We start from the raw sequence: 18,199 nt of genomic DNA, 5'->3' as shown, positions 1-18,199 counted from the left end.
TTATTTATATACATATATATTTATAATATATATATTTCCCTTTTTGTTTGAAGTTAAAGCCGACTAGCAGTCAGAATTTGACTTTTGGTGCTAATTTCTGGTTTGCAACTATTTTTAGTGATGGGGGGGTAGTTGGGCCAGCTCACTGCACACTTATAGCCCTGCTGAGGGGGTTTTCCCCTAGACAGGAACTAGATCTCTGAAGCTCTAGCACAGAGATCGGCCCAGGTAGGTGAAATGTTTTTGTAATTGCCATGAGGAAAAAGAGAGGGCCCAGGGGATTCTTCTGCCCAAGGGAGCTCCATCCTGGTTATAATCTGATTAGTTAATGTGTATTCCACCAGATGGGTGAAATCAAACCTTCTAAGGTATTGTGGTTAGAATGTTTTAAAATGTCTGGAAACTCCTGGAAATGTGAGAAGTCGTCTTTCTTTTTCAAAGGACCATCTTCTTGTGGTTCACATGTGGGCTTTTGAAACTGAAACTCCAACACGCCTGTGGCTGTAGGGTGGAGTCTGTTTTCCCTCCCCCCACCCCCCAGCGTTGGGGTGCACATGAAGGCTGTCAAATGCTTGACTTGATTAATGTTTGCGTTTTGATAAACAGAGCTCTAAGGTAGCAGGAACCTATTAAAGACGGTCCTTGATTTCTTCAGTTCTCTTTGAAAGACCTGGCCTTCTCAAGCTTGTTAGTGTCATTGAAATCATTTATACATGAGTCTGCCTGGACTGTTTTGGAAATGAGCTCCAACAACAACAAAAAATCTCAGGAGGGTACCTAAGTGGGTTGAAAGATGGTAGGGCCAAAACATTATATAGATACACATTGTATATCTAAGATGAGATACTACAAATTAAGCATCATTGAAATTGCTCCTTGAAGTCAGCTTAAATGCAGAGTTTTACCCATTGTAGGTACTGAGTTGTCTTTTTTTTTTTTTTTTTTAAGATTTATTTATTTATTAATTGAGAGGGAGAGAAAGAGCATGGGCAGAGGGAGAGGCAGAGAGAGAGACTCTTCAGCAGCTACCCTGCTGAGTGTGGAGCCCATCAAAGGGCTCAATCCCACAACTGGAGATCATGACCCGAGAGTTGAATGCTCACCTGACTGAACCTCCCAGGCTCCCCAGTACTGAATTGTCTTGAAACTGAATGTGCCGCAGTCATCAAGAAAGTTAAAAAGATAAGCTCCTTCATTGGCCCTGGGCAACCAATCAAAACAAAACAAAAGACCAGGTCATATCTACACTTGGACTATGGTATCTTGCTTTGTTTGCTTAACTTCAAGAAAAGTCTAATGAGATAGGAGCCAGTCAAGAGGAGAACAGGTGAAATAATCAAAATTGGGGCTTCCATATCCCTTTCACAAGGAGGTACTTAAATAGTGTAAAGCAGTGTAAGCAGTAAAGGATGATGTTATGGCTGAACTGTGTCTCCCTAAAGCTCATATATTGAAGCCCCAACCCTCAGTACCTCAGAATGAGACTGCATTTGGAGACAGGGTCTCTGAGGAGGTAATTAAGTTAAAATAGGAGTCCTGAGGGTGGGCCCTCACCCAATGTGATTAGTGTCCTTATAAGTAGAGATGAAGATACACAGGAAGAGACAGACGTTAGACACATGCACACACACCATCAACCATGTTAAGACATAGCGAGTGGGCAGCCATCTACAAGCTAGGGAAAGAGGCCTCAGGAGAAAACAATCCTGTTGGGAAGGAACTTCCTTAGAGGCTCCAGAGAGAGGGCGACGCTGCCGACACCTTGATCATAACCGTCCAGCCTCCAGAACTGCGAGAAAATAAATTTCTGATGTTTAAGCCACTCAGTCTGTGGTACATGGTTACAGCAGCCAAAGCTGACTAACATAGATGATAACAGATATGATCAAATAATTTAAAATTAGGAAAGGTCTAGGGGAAAAATGTGATTATCTTAGGATACCTCTATGTCAGGTTTTCTTAAAGCAAGTTCTATATACTACCCATATCAGAATTACCGATGATATTTTTTAAAAAGCAGGCTCCCCGGCTCCTCTGGGAGTACTAAAACGTTCTGGTAGGAGACAATCTATCTTTTCAGTAGACATCCCGAGTGGTGTTTTGTACGCTAACATTTGAGACCCACTGTGGAAGGTGCTGTTCAACCTCTGGCCCTTCTCTGGGCCTGGCTGGTTAGTACTAAATACAGCTCAGGAGAGCGCTGGTCGGTCTGGTGCTGTGGCAGCGGCACACTGGTCCAGGAGCCAGGTACAAACCCCACTGTACAGTCTTTCTATATATCAGCCAGTGTTTACCAGCATTTGGGGGAATCCTGAAGGGGACAGAGCAAATAGAATCCATGTGCCATACCCGTCTTACTCACTTAAAAATATAATGATATATAAAGAAGAACCTATACAACTCGACACCAAGAAAACAAACAATCCAATTAAAAAATGAGCAGGGGACATAAATAGACATTTTTCCAAAGAAGACATCCAGACTTCCAGGGACACTGAAAAGATGCTCAACATCACGAATCATCAGGGAAATGCAAATCAAAACAACGATTCAGCAATTCCACTACTAGGTATTTACCCAAAGAAAACAAAGAAGCTAATTCAAAAAGATATACCCACCCCATGTTTATTACAGCATTGTTCATAATAGCCAGATATGGAAGCAACCCAAGTGTCCATCCACAGATGAATGGATAAAGATGTGGGGCAAGCGCATGTGCGTACACACACACACACACACATACACACAGAGGAATATTACTCAGCCATAAAAAGAATGAAATCTTACCATTTTCAACAGCATGGATGGATCTAGAGGGAATAGTGCTAAGTGAAATAAATCCTCCAGAGAAAGATAAACACCATACAATTTCACTTATACGTGGAATTTAAGAAACAAAGCAAAGGAACAAAGAAAAAAATATATAAACCAAGGAAGAGCTTCTTAACTATCGAGAACAAACTGGGGGGTTCCTGATAGGAGGTGGGTAGGAGGATGGGTAAAATAAGTGAAAGGGACTAAGAATATACAGAATTGATCAATCATTATATTGCGCACCTATAATTAATATAACACTTTATGTTAACTATACTTAAATTTTAAAAAAGAATATGATGGCATCTTTTAAACAACAACCTGCCGTACCTATATTATTTCTCTCATGAGATTTATTTACGGACGCTATTACCTTGATACCTAAATTCTCAAAGAAAATACAAAAAACTGGAAAGAGCATATCTAACTTTTCTATTGGTACACGTTAGTTAAAATTATATGGAAAGTTCTCTGATAGGGCCTGCACCTTTTTATGCCCCACGCGGTTAAAATATAATATTAGTGAAGGAGGTAAATAACATCTATAAATAAAAACAAATTAATAATAAATGGAAAGGAATCTAATCAATTGGTTCAGCCAGGCTCTGTGCTTTCATGCATCTCCTCATCGCCAGGGCGAATGGGAATAGAAAGCATTCTTTCATATGGCATAAAAGTGAATTCTCTCTCTTTCACCTGCAGACCAACAAGCTAATTAAAGAGAGAGAGAGAGATAGTTAAATAGTTGAGAGTCCAAAGCAAATACAGTAACAAATATCTTCAAAATAGACAGAATAGGTGCCATTCTGATTTATTAAACACGTTAGTTCACTAGGGACATGTAAAAACGGCCCCTGACCCCATTTACAAATTTGATGAAGGGATATAAGATTTTATGCGGTTTTTAAAAAACTGAAATGTAGGTAGGCCATTTGAGAACGTTCAGGTGAGCAGGTCATTGAGTTATTTGTCTGTTATCCTTACGGGGGGTCAGCGTTTGAAACAGAATGCAGCTCCAGGGTCCGGGAGTGACCAGGTCCGTCCAGGGATACCTATGGCCACTATTTTTGTTACTTAACGGCACTTAATGGCAGGCGCTGCCTCAGTGCTTTTCCCTGCTCAATTAACTGTCAGTGTCTCTGTGTAGACCACCCATTCCCACTGGAGTCCTTTTTTTTTTTTTTTTCTTTAGGGGGATGGGGATGGGGACATAGATGGGGAATTGGAATTTTCATTCATGTTCTGGGTGCTCTCCAGAAAGAAGAATTCTGGCACTGAAAATGAATTGATTTTAAACTCTAGACCTTAATCCTCTGGGGAGGTTCAGAAGAGATGCCGTGAGAGCAACTGGGCTTCGTTAGGAAAGAAAAGAGGACACCCAGCCTTCAAGGAGCCGGCTTCCCAGTCTGGGCACCGATCGGTTTGTCAGAGGAGGCAGAGCCCTAACAATGAGAACCGGCTGTGTTGGCTGAAGGGGGCTCTCGGTTTGGACCGCGGCGCTCCTCGTGCGCTGTAAGGCTCGCCGCTCATTGCCGGGCCCTTCTGAGCTGCCCTCTTCCTGGGAACTGGGTTCGGCGAGGTCCCGCCGGCCTAGGGACCAGGCGACCCCAAGGGCCTGACCCGCGGACGAGCGGGATCCGGGACGCGGGCGGCGGCCGCGGCGCCTTCATTAGAGGGCGCTCTGGGGGCAGCTCCGCCGCAGGGTCGGCTCCCGCCGCTTCCTCCCGCTGCCCCTCCGCGCCACCCCAGCGAACGCGGCCGGGCCCGGGGGGACGAGTCTCGGCGCCGCCGGGGACCGGGCGCGGGCCGCGCCGCAGCCGGAGCGGAGTCGGGCCCCGCCGCCGCCTCCTTCCGCCGGCCCCGCCGCCGGCCATGCATTCTTCCGGCTCCTCTGGCTCCCGCAGCCCGCGCCGGGGCCCGGCCAGCCCGAGGTAACCTCCGGCTCGGCGGGCGCAGGCCCCGGGGCTGCGGCGGCGGCGCCGGGCCCGGAGAGGTGCGGAGGGGGCGGGGAAGGGGTGTCGTCGCCGTGCGGCCCGGGGAGGAGGCGGCGGCGGCGGCGGCGGCATGAGGGACGAGGGCGCGGTAGGCCCCGAGGAGGAGGCGGGGGCGTGGGGGCATCCGCCCGCCTCCCCGGACCCGCCCCGGTGACAGGTCCGGCCTCTGAGTCCCCGCCGTCCCTCTGTCCGCAGGCAGCCGCGAGGGGAGTAGGGCGCCCGCGCGCCCGCTCGCGCCGCGCCTCGGCCGCCACCGCGTCCATGACCGCGACCCCTCGGCCGGGGACACCCGCCGCCGCCGCCGCCGCCGCCGCCGCCGCCGCGCAGCACCGCGCCCCGGGCCGCCAGCCCCCGGCCCCGCTCGCCCCCGCGCTCCACAGCCCGCCGTCCGCACCCGCCGAGGTGAGCCCGGCGCGCGGGCCGCCCCCGCCGCCGCGACCCCTTCCCGGGGCGGCGGGAACCGCTGCCGGCGGCCCCCCGCCCCCCCCCCCCCCAGCACTGCCGTCGCCTCTTCCTCCGCGCCTCTTCCATCACCCCTCGCTCGTCTGCCCTCTGCTCGGGACTTCATTCTCCTCATCCGTGGCCCCGGTGCCTTCACCTCCTCTGGCTTTTGCTCCCCTCCCCCTACTCCCGTCCTTCCTCCTTTCGCCGGGTGAGCCCCTACTTTCTTCCTCTCGCCTCTCTGCCCTCTCTTCTAGGCCCCTCTCCCTTTTTCCCCTAAAAAAAGGGGGGTGGGTGGGCAAAAACCCCTTTGCCGCAAACGAACACTGTTGGCACAACTCTCTGCTAATGCGAGAGAGCTTTCTAAGGCACGACCGATGTCCGGGAATGGGGGTGGTGCGGGTACCCAGGTTCTCATAGCTGGGAAAGGGGCTCGGTCCCCTGCAACAGCCTTCTGTCACTCGTGTCGTCAGTTTGGGGAGGCTGAGGCTGTCTGAAGCAAGTGGGTCTGTTTGTCTTCCTGAAAGTGCCCACAGCAGACTGCGGTGAGGCGCGGTGCGGGCACGGCCGCTGATTAGTTAATGGGAATAGTATTATCATTTGCTAAATATATTATGACATACCCTGTGCCTCTGCGAACAGCTCCCTTGACCTTGTGCGGCTCCTCCTCCCTCGCTCTCTGTCCCCCTCTGGAATTTCCCGGAGAGATCACCGAGGTACTACACCGGGAAGGCTTAGATCCTCGGTTTTCCTGGTGGTTTTGTGCTGGAGGCGGATTTCTGTGTTGGTGACTATGTGGATGTGGATAATCCATTTTCCTTTTTAAATGAATGTTTCTTTCACCTCAGAAAGACAGGACAGACGCCAATGTGAGCATGGCTGTGACTTTGGAAGACGCTCCGTGGCTGGGCTGGATCTTGGTGAAAGCCCTGATGAGGTTTGCCTTCATGGTCGCCAACAACCTGGTTGCTATTTCATCCTACATCTGCTATGTAATTATACTTCAGCCCCTTCGACTGCTGGACAGTAAGCGGTTCTGGTATATTGAAGGAATCATGTATAAATGGCTTTTAGGAATGGTGGCTTCTTGGGGATGGTATGCTGGATATACAGGTAAGAGCGTGAGCACTTTTGTTTAATGCGTATGAAACAATTTGTAATGTTATGCTTAAGTCAGGAGCCATGATTAAATATATATTACACTTTGGGTTGAAAGATGCTTTGCTGCTTTGGCTTGTAAAAAAAAAAAATAGAAAACAATTCTGTTGAGTTTTTTTTCAGAATCCCAATTTAGGAAGGATGATATTTTCAGATGCGTAATTTCATAGTTATATACTGATAAATCTGTTAAATAATATGTTTTTAATGTGCTTGACATTTATCAAAACCCGTTTGCCAAAACTCACCTAGAGAAATAGGAGTGGGTTATATAGGACTTGAGGGCTTGTAAAATGAAATAACATATTTAGCCCATAAATATAGTAGGAATTTAGAAGAAGGACTGAGCCATATTTGTACTGAGATAGTTTAGTAAGTTTTTTCATTTAATGTCATATTGTACTGTGTTAACACCTTAAGTCAAGCAAAACATGGCTTTCTTTTCTCTTACGTATGTTTCTTTTGTTTACTGGAATCTATATTTTAATCTCATAAATCTGTATGAGACTTAAATATAAGAATTAAGTTTTATCTATGTTAATTTATATTCTGAGTGTCTTTAAGTAGATTTATATTTCTGCCTTTAAATTGCATTTTGGGGAACAGGAGTAATGCTCTTCTGAAGTGGACTTTTAAAGAACTAAATGAGAAGTAGTGTTTATTTTTATTTTCTGTTTAGAAGCCTTCCATGCTTTGAGAACTTGGGCCTCTGCTGTGAAAATTCTGTGTTGTTCATTACATTTATTTGACTTTTTTCCCCTAAGAATTAAGATGATGAGAAAAAAAAAAGCATTGAGGTTTCTAGCACTTGTCTTAGACATTGAGGCTTTTATCATAGAATTTTATAATTGATAGCTTCCATGCCGCAGATGCTGCGGTCAGTGGAGTCTGTAGAACATAGCTTGGAAGAGTGAGGAGGGTACGAGGCTACTCCTCAGGGTCAAATAGCGTGGCAGTTCCCATTTTAAATTCTGTCTCCTTCTTTCCTGCCTAGGCTGCATCTGTAGATTTTATCTATGCACAGAAGAAAAGGACTGACAATGCTTGGGTTTTATGGAGTCTAACAGACTCTTGCTAGGTCAGAGTGCTCTTATTTGCCCTAGATGGAGCATTTTTTTCTTTTGGCAAAGCTGTTTGTTATTCTGCAAGACCCAAAGCTCCCAGGCTACTGTATGCATTGCTCTGGGTCTCATTGAGACCCTGATACTCTTTGGATAGAGTAGGTGAGCTTCTAAGTCCTTTTTTAAGACCTTGTGGTGGTAGTGGTAGTGGTAGAGGAAAAAAAATGAAGTCTTAGCTATGTAGCTGAATTCTTACCGGAGTTACACTGCTATCTTAGAATTGCTTTGCTCTGTATAGTTTAAGTATCCCCAAATACAGTATGTGGTACTAGTGACTTTGCTCTGCATGTAACGTACTCCTTTGCTGGTTTTAAATCAACTCACAGTATTTTTAGGTAAAGTTCTGGAAGTTCATTCTACTTAAACACAATGAAATAGTGAAATGCTTGTGCTCGTGCGTGTGGTTTATTTGTGTATAGACTATAGCATGATGAAAAGCTGAACAACATTCAGCATTGACCTTGAGACTATACTGAATGCAGTGATGCTGCTTGAAGTTAGTTATTCTTTGGCCACAGCATGGCCGCAATGCATTTCTGAGCATATTTTCTTGCGTTGTCTTTCCCTCGCTGACTATGGAACTGCACAGTTTTCTCTTGCCACCTGCTTGGAAAGTGGTCTTGGCATGATCTGCATATTTTGGTCTTTCTGAAGCATCTGTTCTCTTCAGGCTACTGCATTCTGACCACTTAAATAGAGAATATTTTAGTGTTTATATTTTAATTGGTTTTCCTATAGGTGGTGGTCATGGTCATGGCCTGATCACAAGGGAACGCAATCATGAGGTCAAACAAATGTAGGAAAGACTTTTGTGGAAAGCCACAGCTGGGTTAAAGAAGCAACACAAGCAGGGGCTGATGAGCAGATGCATCCATGAGAGAGCCTAGAAGGTTAAATTAGCGTTTGGTCTGGATTATGTGTTCCATTTATTCCCTTTGTATCAAGAGGAAGATGGGTTTCAGTTTTTTCCCTTCCCCTCTGCTTAAGTTTCACAGATGGAAAATGGCCAGAGGAATTGTGCTCAGCAGATCTGGGATGTTCATGTTTTGAACATTTCAACAGCCAAACTGTGGAAAACCACTTCTGAGGAAAACTTAATTAATTAAATGTTAATTGGGAAGCTGAAAATTGAATATTGATATTGAATATCATTTTTTCAAATTGTGATATTCAGTCTGAGGCAAGTCAGCTAGCTAGCTCTGCTGCTTACATTGATTCCCTAATCTACGCTACCCTATATGGTAGGTACTTAGCCAAATGCTGCTGTTTAAATTTTAATTAATTAAAATGAAATAAAATTTAAAATACACTTTCTCAGTCGCACCAGTCACCTTCAAGTGCTCGGTCCTGGGTGGCTAGTGGCTATTGTGCTGGAGAGCACAGACAGAACGCTTCCATTGCCACAGAAAGTTCTATTGGGCAAGTCTAACAAATAGTATGCCTTTCTCCTTTTTTCTTCAGACTTTATCTTTATAAAAAGGATATTTTTCTAAACACGTTTCTCTTGAGAAGACAGGAAGGCTTATTAAAGCTTTTTTTAAAAAATTGTCTTTTATAAAATGTCACAAAAACGAGTCCTATAAACTCAGACTTGCTTCTTGGATGGAGAATGGTGAGGCTAGTCAGCCCAAGACCTTGAACGACTATTCTTATACTTGGTGTTTTCAGAGCTGGAGTACTGCCTGTGGACCTAGAACATGGAGAAAGGGCTTTTCTGGTCTTGCTGCCTGTTTGTGACTTTCCAGGGGAACACAATTTTTGAAGGAATTCTGGTGACATTAGGGTTTTCATCTCTAGCTTGCTACTAGGTAATGGTGATTGCTGCTGCCACATTTCCTTTCATGGCAAGTGTTGTACAAACATCTCATGTTGAGGAAAATTTGTGTACTGCCTTTGCCCTAATATTTCAGAGAGCGAACCAAAAGACATACTAACGTAACTAATGATCCATTTCTGCATGTTTTATTCAGATCTGGGATAAATCATTATACTTTTCTCCCCTCAACTGAAGTGAGGACTGGCAAATTTCAGAGAGAGATTTTTTTTTTAAGTAAAATATGTTTAAAATAGTTTATTTTGACCTTCATTCACTTATCTTAATAAATTCATTGTTCCTCATCCAAACACATTTCGTTAAAGTCTCTTACACAGAATCATTAAAAAAAAAAAATTCATTGTAAGTGGAAGCTCTGGAATTTCTATATAGGATAAGAGTCTTTTGGGCCATAGTCTGGCTGGAAAGGAGCTGGGATGTCAGGAGGATGCCACTAGGTTGTTTTTGCCTAGCAAATGCTCTCTCCCTTGAATTGATGGCTTTAGGGAAAGCTGACGGAGATAGGTTTAGCTTCCTCCCATTCCCCAAGTGGCAGCCGTCATGACTGTTAGTCTTTGTCGGTTATTTGAGTCTCTGATAGCGTCTTATTTATTTATTTTTGTTGTGGTACAAATTCATTGCATGAGAAAAACTATTAGGAATTATATCTGATGTTGAAATACTAGAGAAAGTTTTAAAAATATATCTCCTAGAGCAGTATTTTTCCACTTTTGAGTCATAAGCCATTTAGTATCGGGCTGAACATTTAAAAGAAAAATGAAATAGAATAGAGTGAAGATGAAAAGATCATTCATGTGTGTATCTATTAGGGAGTGCTACAGAATGGGTTTTTTACTGTGAGTCCTCTCAACATTTGAAAGACCTTGTTCTAGTGGAAAGAGCACTGCAGTATAGAACTGGGAGTTGCATGGTTTAATCTGGTTTTAACTTTAACATCTCTGCTCCCTGGTGGGGGGTGAGATCCTCAGCTGCTAGCTGCCCAAGAGGCTGGGAGCTCTTTACAGATGGTAATGTGGTCTTTCTAACCCTAGAGCCTAGTCTGTTGCCTGAAGCTCACAGAGGGCCCCTTCCGTGTTTCTTGAATGATTGCTTTTTTCTTTCTTGGTCCTAGCTTAGGTGCCTTGGCTGCCTACCTTCCTGAAACATCAGAGAGCAAGGGCACTGCCGTCCGCAGAACACAGACCCTGAACTGGATGGTGTTTTTCACGCATACAAATATATGCATATATATCCATTTCCTACAGTATCACATTTGTTAATTTAACACTCCATTATTGAGCTTCTGTTATGTGTGGGAACAGGTGTCGTGGAGGTCCTGAGGTGCACAAGACATAGATAGAGGCAATCTCTAAGGAGTTCGCAGATGCCTCGGTGGGGAAGTCGGTACACCAACAGCACAAACATCCTGGTAGAATGTTCGCGTAGACATGTAGCATGGGATTAAAGAAGAAGGGCTCCTGATCTCGCATCAGTGGTAGGTGGTAGCCGACAGGGAATAGGGAATTTAGGGACTGAATGACTTTAAATGCCTTTTTTTTCCCCATTAGGGAGATACTTCTCTGTTGGGCTAACTGGATAATCGGTAATTATAATAGATTTAAAAAGACTTTTGCATAATATGTCAGTTTAAACTCTGGATCTTCATGATGGTAATATGAGCTAAGTATAAGCCAGGCAGGGTCCTGAAGATTTCAGGCACTAAATGCTCACAATAGGCTCACCAGGTTGGTGTAATAACAATACCTTCCTTTTGTTATTGGTTTTGAAATTCAAACACCCAGCATCACAGTTAACTTCTTGAGCGCTGAGTTGATGTTGCCATAGGCAGAGTCATTATTGACCTTTATAGAATATTCCTAGAGTCTCTTCATCTTCCCTACCCATATTGCCCTTTTGTTTCGGAGACATGAAATCTCTTTCCAAAACTACAACACCTGAAAACAATGTCATAGCTAGGGATTTCTGCAGGAGGTTAAGAAAAAGTTTTGCTTCTATTGGTAGTATATTTTTTGATGAAATTGACAAAATATCACTTCCTTGAATCTCTACTCTTACAGAGGACAACATTTCAACTGGGATTTTCATTCTTGAGTGCTTATACTAGATTGCCATCCAAGTGAGGACTTACCTCATGATGTTTTGTCTGTGGCATCATGGACGTGAATCCAGGAAAGGAGTGTTCAGGACAGCGCTTTGATTTTTATATGGAAAAACACCATTCAATGTAAATATCATTTAATGCTTTAAACTCAGCAATCTGGTAGTACTCTAAATTTGATATCTGGTCTTATTTCAAAGATCATATATAATTGAGTAGTTAATTTAGATCAGTTTTTTTAGTACAGAGGATACTCATTCAAGCACACATACCCGTATGCACTGTTACGGAAGACCTGAAGCAGTATTTGCAGTGTTTGTAGTGGTTACCACCACAGACGCTGGAGTCCGAAAGAGCTGGGGAAAACACTTCCTACTTTCTTTTTATGTTCGCCTGATATTTCTTTGCCTGTCCTTTTGTTTTTAAACTTTTAAAATTACTTTGATTTAGATGTATGTCTAGTAATCAACATGGAGTTAGGTTTTGCTTTATGAGTAAATTTGGTTTTTTTAAGAACATCTGTTTAATTTTAATTTTCATTATTTATTTATTTGAGAGAGAGAGAAAGAGAAGGCACAATGGGGAGGAAGGGCAGAAGGAGAAGGGCAAGCAGACTCCCTGCTGAGCAGGGAGTCTAATGTGGGACTTGAATCCTGGAATCATGAGCCAAGCCAAAGACCGATGCTTAACCAACTGGGCCACCCAGGTGCTTTATGAGTAAATTTGTAAATCTCTTTGTTTTCATATGAGTTGAATCTATTTACATTTATTCATATGTCAGATTTGCTTTATCTGGGCTCTGGCATTTTATTTTATGTTTTCTGCTCTCTCTCCCTATATATATACATACACACACATTTTAGTTCTTTCACTGTGTTGTCTGCTTTTCTTTGCAGTTTTGTTGTGATATTTAGGTAGGTTTGTATTTTAGTCTTGTTGCTTTAAATGATGTTCTTGGTTCTCTGATAGTAACTCTTGGTTCTTTTCAAGGAACAAAGGTAATATTCTGTTTAAATCTTCTCTCTTCCCCTTTTTCTTCTCCATCACCAAATCTTAGTCAATAGCAATAGTAATTATTCATGATAGTATTTGCATTTGTAATATTATATATGCTTGTACTTTAGTACTTGATTTATGAGCTTTAAGACTATCCACTGACTCCTTACTATCATGTCCAGGTAATCAGTAAGCTTATGACACTTCCTGTTTGCTTTCTCCCAATTTTTTTGTTATTTGCATTTATGCATTTTCAAGGCCTATAATATTTATGTTCTGTTTATCACCCTACCTCCTTCTGTTTTAGTCCTTATTCTTCAGTTAAATATATATATAATGCTCACCCAAGCACTTTTGCAGTTTTTCCCAGTCATTCTTTGGTTGGCTGAAGTTCATTCTCTAGTAATTTCTCCATAAAGAATCATGGCAATGATATGAGAATATTATTCTTACAAACATGTTTAGAACTTACTTTCTTTTTTAACCTTACATTCGAAGGACAGCTTAGCAAGCAATAAAATCCTTGGCTCAGGGGCAGTTGGGTGGCTCAGTCATTAAGCGCCTACCTTTGGCTTGACTCATGATCCCAGAGTCCTGGGATCGAGGCCCCCATTGGGTTCCCTGCTTGGTGGGAAGCCTGTTTCTCCCTCTACCACTCCCCTTGCTTCTGTTCCCTCTCTTGCTGTGTCTTTCTATGTCAAAATAAATAAAATCTTAAAAAAAGAAATCCTTGGCTCACCTTTGCCTTAAGTAATATAGGTGTATACAAATGTCTTCTGACCTTAAGTGTTGCTGTGAAGATGTCTGAACCCATCTTGGATTTTTTCCCCATATTAATGATTGGATCTTTTTTGCCTATCTGCCCAAAGGATTCTTTCTCTCTAATATTTAGTAATTTTACTGGGATATGCTGGTATAGGATAAGCTGGCACATGTGTGCCTTTTATTATGTACTTTAAATCTGTTTTTATTTCAGGGAGGTTTTCTTTAATTATATCTTTGAATATTTATGTCATTTGCTTGTTTTGGTTTTCTCTTTTGGCGACCCTGATTTTATGTTTGTTGGATCTCCCTTTGTGTATCTTTTTTAAATCTGTCGTTTTCTCTTCAATCATTTTAAAACTTTTTCATGTGTATATTTGTCTTTAATATCTTCTATGGTGTCTTATGCAATATCTCTTTTCTTTGTTCTCATTTCAGTTTCTTCTTCATTTCTGTGGTGGGTTTGTGTATTCTTCTGTTTCTTTCTTGAGTTCTTCCAGTTCGTGCTTTCACTGTTCCTCTTGTCTAGATATTTCTTCCTTGAGTTCTTATATTTATGCGTGTGGTTGTCTTCATAGTGGTAGTAACTTTACTGATTTTCTTACATTCATTCAAGAATATTTATAGTTTTTATCTTATACATTATAATATTTTTCTAGTGAACATTCTTCTACAGTTAGTACATTGTGCTGCTCATTTTTGCCATTTTTCTTATGGTAAGTGAATGCTGTGCCAGTTACCCTTTTATTCCTTGTACTTTAATGATTTGGATTTTTCTCAGTCAGCTCTTTGTAAGAGGGCCAGGGTAGATTCCAGATTTCTGTCTCAGAGGAAATCTTTTTACATATGGCACCTGGGTGTGCTTCTCTGTGTTGCTACAGGTCCTCTGCTTCTCCAAACCAGACTGAGCCTCGGTGGCTTTTTGCTACCCCTTCTGGACTTCCTACTCCTTCTTTTGTAGCTGTGACTGGAGAGACCCATGCCAGTGTAAACCTCTCTCCTTAAAGAAGTGCATTTTTACTGTTGTTTTTGGAGGTCTGCCACTCCTGGGTAATCCTCATCACATGCCGCATTCTGTCTCGGCTCTTCATTCCCATCGTAGATTGTTTCTGGTAGTGGCCTTATTTGATCTTAGCCCTGATTTTATGTATTTTGGAGTTTTTATATTTTTTTCTCCTAGGTTTGCTTAAAAAAAAAAGGGGGAGTTTTGTAAAGTTTTTTTTTCCCTTCCTCCTTGTTATTATGTGTATTTTTTAGGAAGATTCATATCTGTTAACTCCACCATGTTCATATCAGAAAGTACAACACAACAACACAGGATTTTTCTTCAACTATGTGTTTATAATTCAGATAGTTCTGTCACTATTCTACCATACTACTAGTTGATTATTATAAACTGGAGACCAGTTTTACCACCTCATTCATTTTCTTTTTTTTCTTTTTCTTTTTTTAGTAATCTCAATACCCACCATGGAGCTCAAATCACAACCCCAAGATCAAGAGCCCCATGCCTCTCTGACTGAACCCACTAGGCACTCCCCTAATTAATTTTCTTTAAGGTCTGTCCAAAAGCAAGAAATAGCCTTATCAATTTTTTTTCCTCATAGTGTTTCCCAAACTGTTTTGATTCTTGGACTACTTGTCAGCAGAGTATAGTTAAGGCATCCCCTCTATTTCCCCTTGGCTACAGGAAAAAAGTGTCACCAAAGTGAGCAGAAGTGAGTGGCCTTTGGTATTTCAGTAAGGAGTATATGAAATGTAATCCTTTTTTTTTTTTTAAGATTTTATTTATTTATTTGACAGAGATCACAAGTAGGCAGAGAGGCAATCAGAGAGAGAGAGGGGAGAGAGCCCATTGAGCAGAGAGCCCAATGCGGGACTCGATCCCAGTACCCTGGGACCATGACCCGAACTGAAAAGGCTTTAACCCACTGAATCACCCAGGTGCCCCTGAAATGTAATCTTAATACTAGATCTGGTCTGTGGATCACTTTGAGAACTTTAAGGGTGACCAGTGCCCCCCCAAACTTTGATAAATACATGTATAGTATATTACATATATTAAATATACTCGACATATGTATAATATATTACATACTAAATATATTATACTATATTTGTAGTTTATTTGTTATAAACTAGTTTCAAGAGTTTCCTTGCAGAGCTTGCAAACTAGTGGCTGTATTCAGCAGCTGACCAGCTTGATTTGGCCTTTGCACTATTTCAGCTTTTTCTCATTAGTTGCCAACATTTCAAAATTAGGGAGATTTCGCAGAACATAAAAAATAAAACCAAAACCTCCTTGAGAAATTCTGGCTGTGCTGGGTCCTCATTCTTGTCTGGCAGAAGTTTTCCCGAGCTAAGTAACAGCCACTTCCTTCGGATGGAGCCTGTGATCTCTAGTGCACCCAAGATATCCCACTGCTTCCTTGTCTTCACTCTGGGCCTGCTTTGCTCATGTGCATTACTTACCTAGACCCCAGAGGCATAGGTAATATTTATTTTAAAAAACTCAAATGACAGTTACTAGTCTGTTTCTGTTAGACATATGATAATTTTGCACTTATAAGGCCTTACCAGTGCCTATAAGCTCATAAGCTTTACCATTAAAAACTGAAAGTTTGTTAGGGATCTCAGCTGTGGGTTTCGTGTAGCAAAGGCGTGTGATGGAAACTGAAAAATGAAGTGCCATTAGTAGAACATGGTCACAAGGTTTTTCAAATTTCATGTACTATATTACTAACTTGGTGAAGTATTTGCTACTATTGTACACTCCTTAATTAGTAGAAGCTTCATTTCTTCTTCTGAATATAATCATATAAAATCTAAATTTTTTTAAAGATTTATTTATTTTAGAGAGAGCAAGTGGGGGAGAGACTCTTCAAGCAGACTCCCTGCTGAGCACGGAGCCCCATGCTTGGCTTGATCTCACCACCCGTGATATGATGACATGAGTGGAAACCAAGAGTCAGCCGCTCAATTGATCGAGCCACTCAACTGCCCCATAAAGTCTACATTATTAAAATTAGTTACTACTCTTTGCTTTTCATGTTTTAAAATATAAAAAACAAAGCAAGCCTAATTGATTTCTATATCTTTAAATTATAGTAAAAACTATTGTAAAAAGCATGCATAAATTTTAATTGTAAGGTTATACTTTTTCTTATGGTTTAATAGCTCTGATGAAGTTTATTAGTATAACACCTTTCCCAGATTTTTTTTCTACTCATTAAACTTTAGGAAACATTATGAATCATGTACATAAGATATTTTTGCATATGCTATTAATTTGAAGCTTGCATTATTTGACACTTTAAGGGGAAAAACATCTGTAAATTTAAATACACCAAGATGTTTCTGAATCATCAGAAGACTATGATCAGTATAGATTTGGTGTTAAGGATCTATAATACATATTTAAATCGAAGTATAATTCACATACCACAAAATTCACTGTATTAAAATGTAAAATTTAGTGGTTTTTAGTGTAGTCACAAGATCATACAACCATCATCACTGACTAATTCCAGGATATTTCATCACCCCCTCGGGAGAAACCCAAACGCATTAGCAGTCACTCCCCATTTTCTCCACCCTTCAACTGACCTTGGCAACCATGAATCTATGTTCTGTCTCTTCGGATTTGCCTATTCTGGACGTTCCATATAAATGGAATTGTATAAAATGTGGTCTTTTGTGTCTGGCTTCTTTCACTGAGCATGTTTTCAGGGTTCATGTTTCAGTACTTCATTCCGGTGTACGGCTCAGTAATACTCCATTGTGTGGGTAGATCACATTGTGTTTATACATTCGTCCGGTGATACACATTTGGGTTGTTTCCACATCTTAGCTATTGCAAACAATGCTGTGAACATTCATGTGCAAGTTTTTGTGTGAACATATGTTTTCAATTCTCCAGGACCTAAGAGTCCAATTGCTGGGCCATATTATAGTTCTGTGTTAACTTTTTGAGGAACTGCCAAATTGTTTTCCTTAGCAGCCGCCCCATGGTACATTCCCACCAACAATGTAGGAGAGTTCCAGGATCTTTGCTCTCTCACTAAAACTTACTATTTTCTAGCCTTTTGTTGTTCTCTTAATTTGGCCATCCTAGTGGATGTGAAGTGGCAGCTCATAGTAGTTTAGATGTGCATTTCTCTAATGACTAATGATATTGAGCATTTTTTTATTTGTTCATTAGCCATTTGTAAATCTTAGGAGAAATGTCTATTCAGATCCTTTTCCCATTTTTAAAATGAGGTTGTGTGTCATCTTATTGTTGAGTTGTAAGTTTCTTTCTATATTCTGTATACTACCCCTATCTTTTTTTTCATGGGTTGATTTCACTGGATGACACTTTTGGTGTCAGATCTAAGAAGTTACTGCCCAATTCAGTATCATGAAGATTGTCACCTTTGTTTTCTTTTGAGTTTAGCTTTTATATTTAGGTCTTTGATCCATTTTGAGTTAATTTTTCTATATGCTGTAAGATAAGGGTCCAACCTCATTCTTTGACATGTGGACATCCAATTGTCGTAGCATTTTTTGTTGAAAAGACTGTTCTTCAAACCATAAAAGACTCAATCTCAAAAAACAGACTGAGGGTTGCTGGGGGGAGGGGGACACACGAGGGTGGTGGGGTATGGACATTGGGGAGCATACGTGCTATGATGAGTGCTGTGAAACGTGTAAACCTGGAGATTCACAGACCTGTACCCCTGGGGATAAAAAAAACCAATATTAACAACAACAAAAAGAAAAGACTGTTCTTTCCACGTTGAATGGTTTTGGCATCCTTGTTGAGAATCAACTGGGATTAATTGGAGTCAGTATGAATTAATATTCATATTTGGGTTAAGTGACCCCTTACCTCTTTACTGAGAAGATGCTTTGTAGTTAGGTGTTTTGCTAGTAGCTGTCTTAGAAATATGGTTATAAGGAATAACTGTTTCCAGTCAGCTATCTCAAGAAAACAGGACAT

General features: G+C 41.6%; 1 protein-coding gene across 7 annotated transcripts in view; it reads left to right on the top strand.

The window, feature by feature from the left end:
- Nucleotides 1-4,177: 4,177 nt before the first annotated feature.
- LPGAT1 (lysophosphatidylglycerol acyltransferase 1) overlaps nt 4,178-18,199 on the top strand; it is an 84,827-nt gene continuing 70,805 nt past the window's right edge. Inside the window, exons 1-2 of one of the 7 annotated variants that reach the window (XM_059412615.1) lie at nt 4,178-4,326; nt 6,098-6,362. In XM_059412615.1, coding sequence (XP_059268598.1) covers nt 6,125-6,362 — 238 coding nt within the window. In that variant the 5' untranslated portion in view covers nt 4,178-4,326; nt 6,098-6,124. Of the gene's footprint in view, nt 4,327-4,613; nt 4,746-5,130; nt 5,211-5,409; nt 5,461-5,795; nt 5,966-6,097; nt 6,363-18,199 lie in introns of those variants that run through there. The other 6 variants (XM_059412617.1, XM_059412614.1, XM_059412616.1 and 3 more) reach the window with 6 other exon arrangements.

This window comes from Mustela nigripes, chromosome 10 (assembly GCF_022355385.1).
Source record: "Mustela nigripes isolate SB6536 chromosome 10, MUSNIG.SB6536, whole genome shotgun sequence".
Classification (NCBI taxonomy): Eukaryota; Metazoa; Chordata; class Mammalia; order Carnivora; family Mustelidae; genus Mustela; species Mustela nigripes.
Note: the sequence above shows the minus strand (reverse complement) of the source record. Positions and strands in the feature narration are given on the sequence as shown.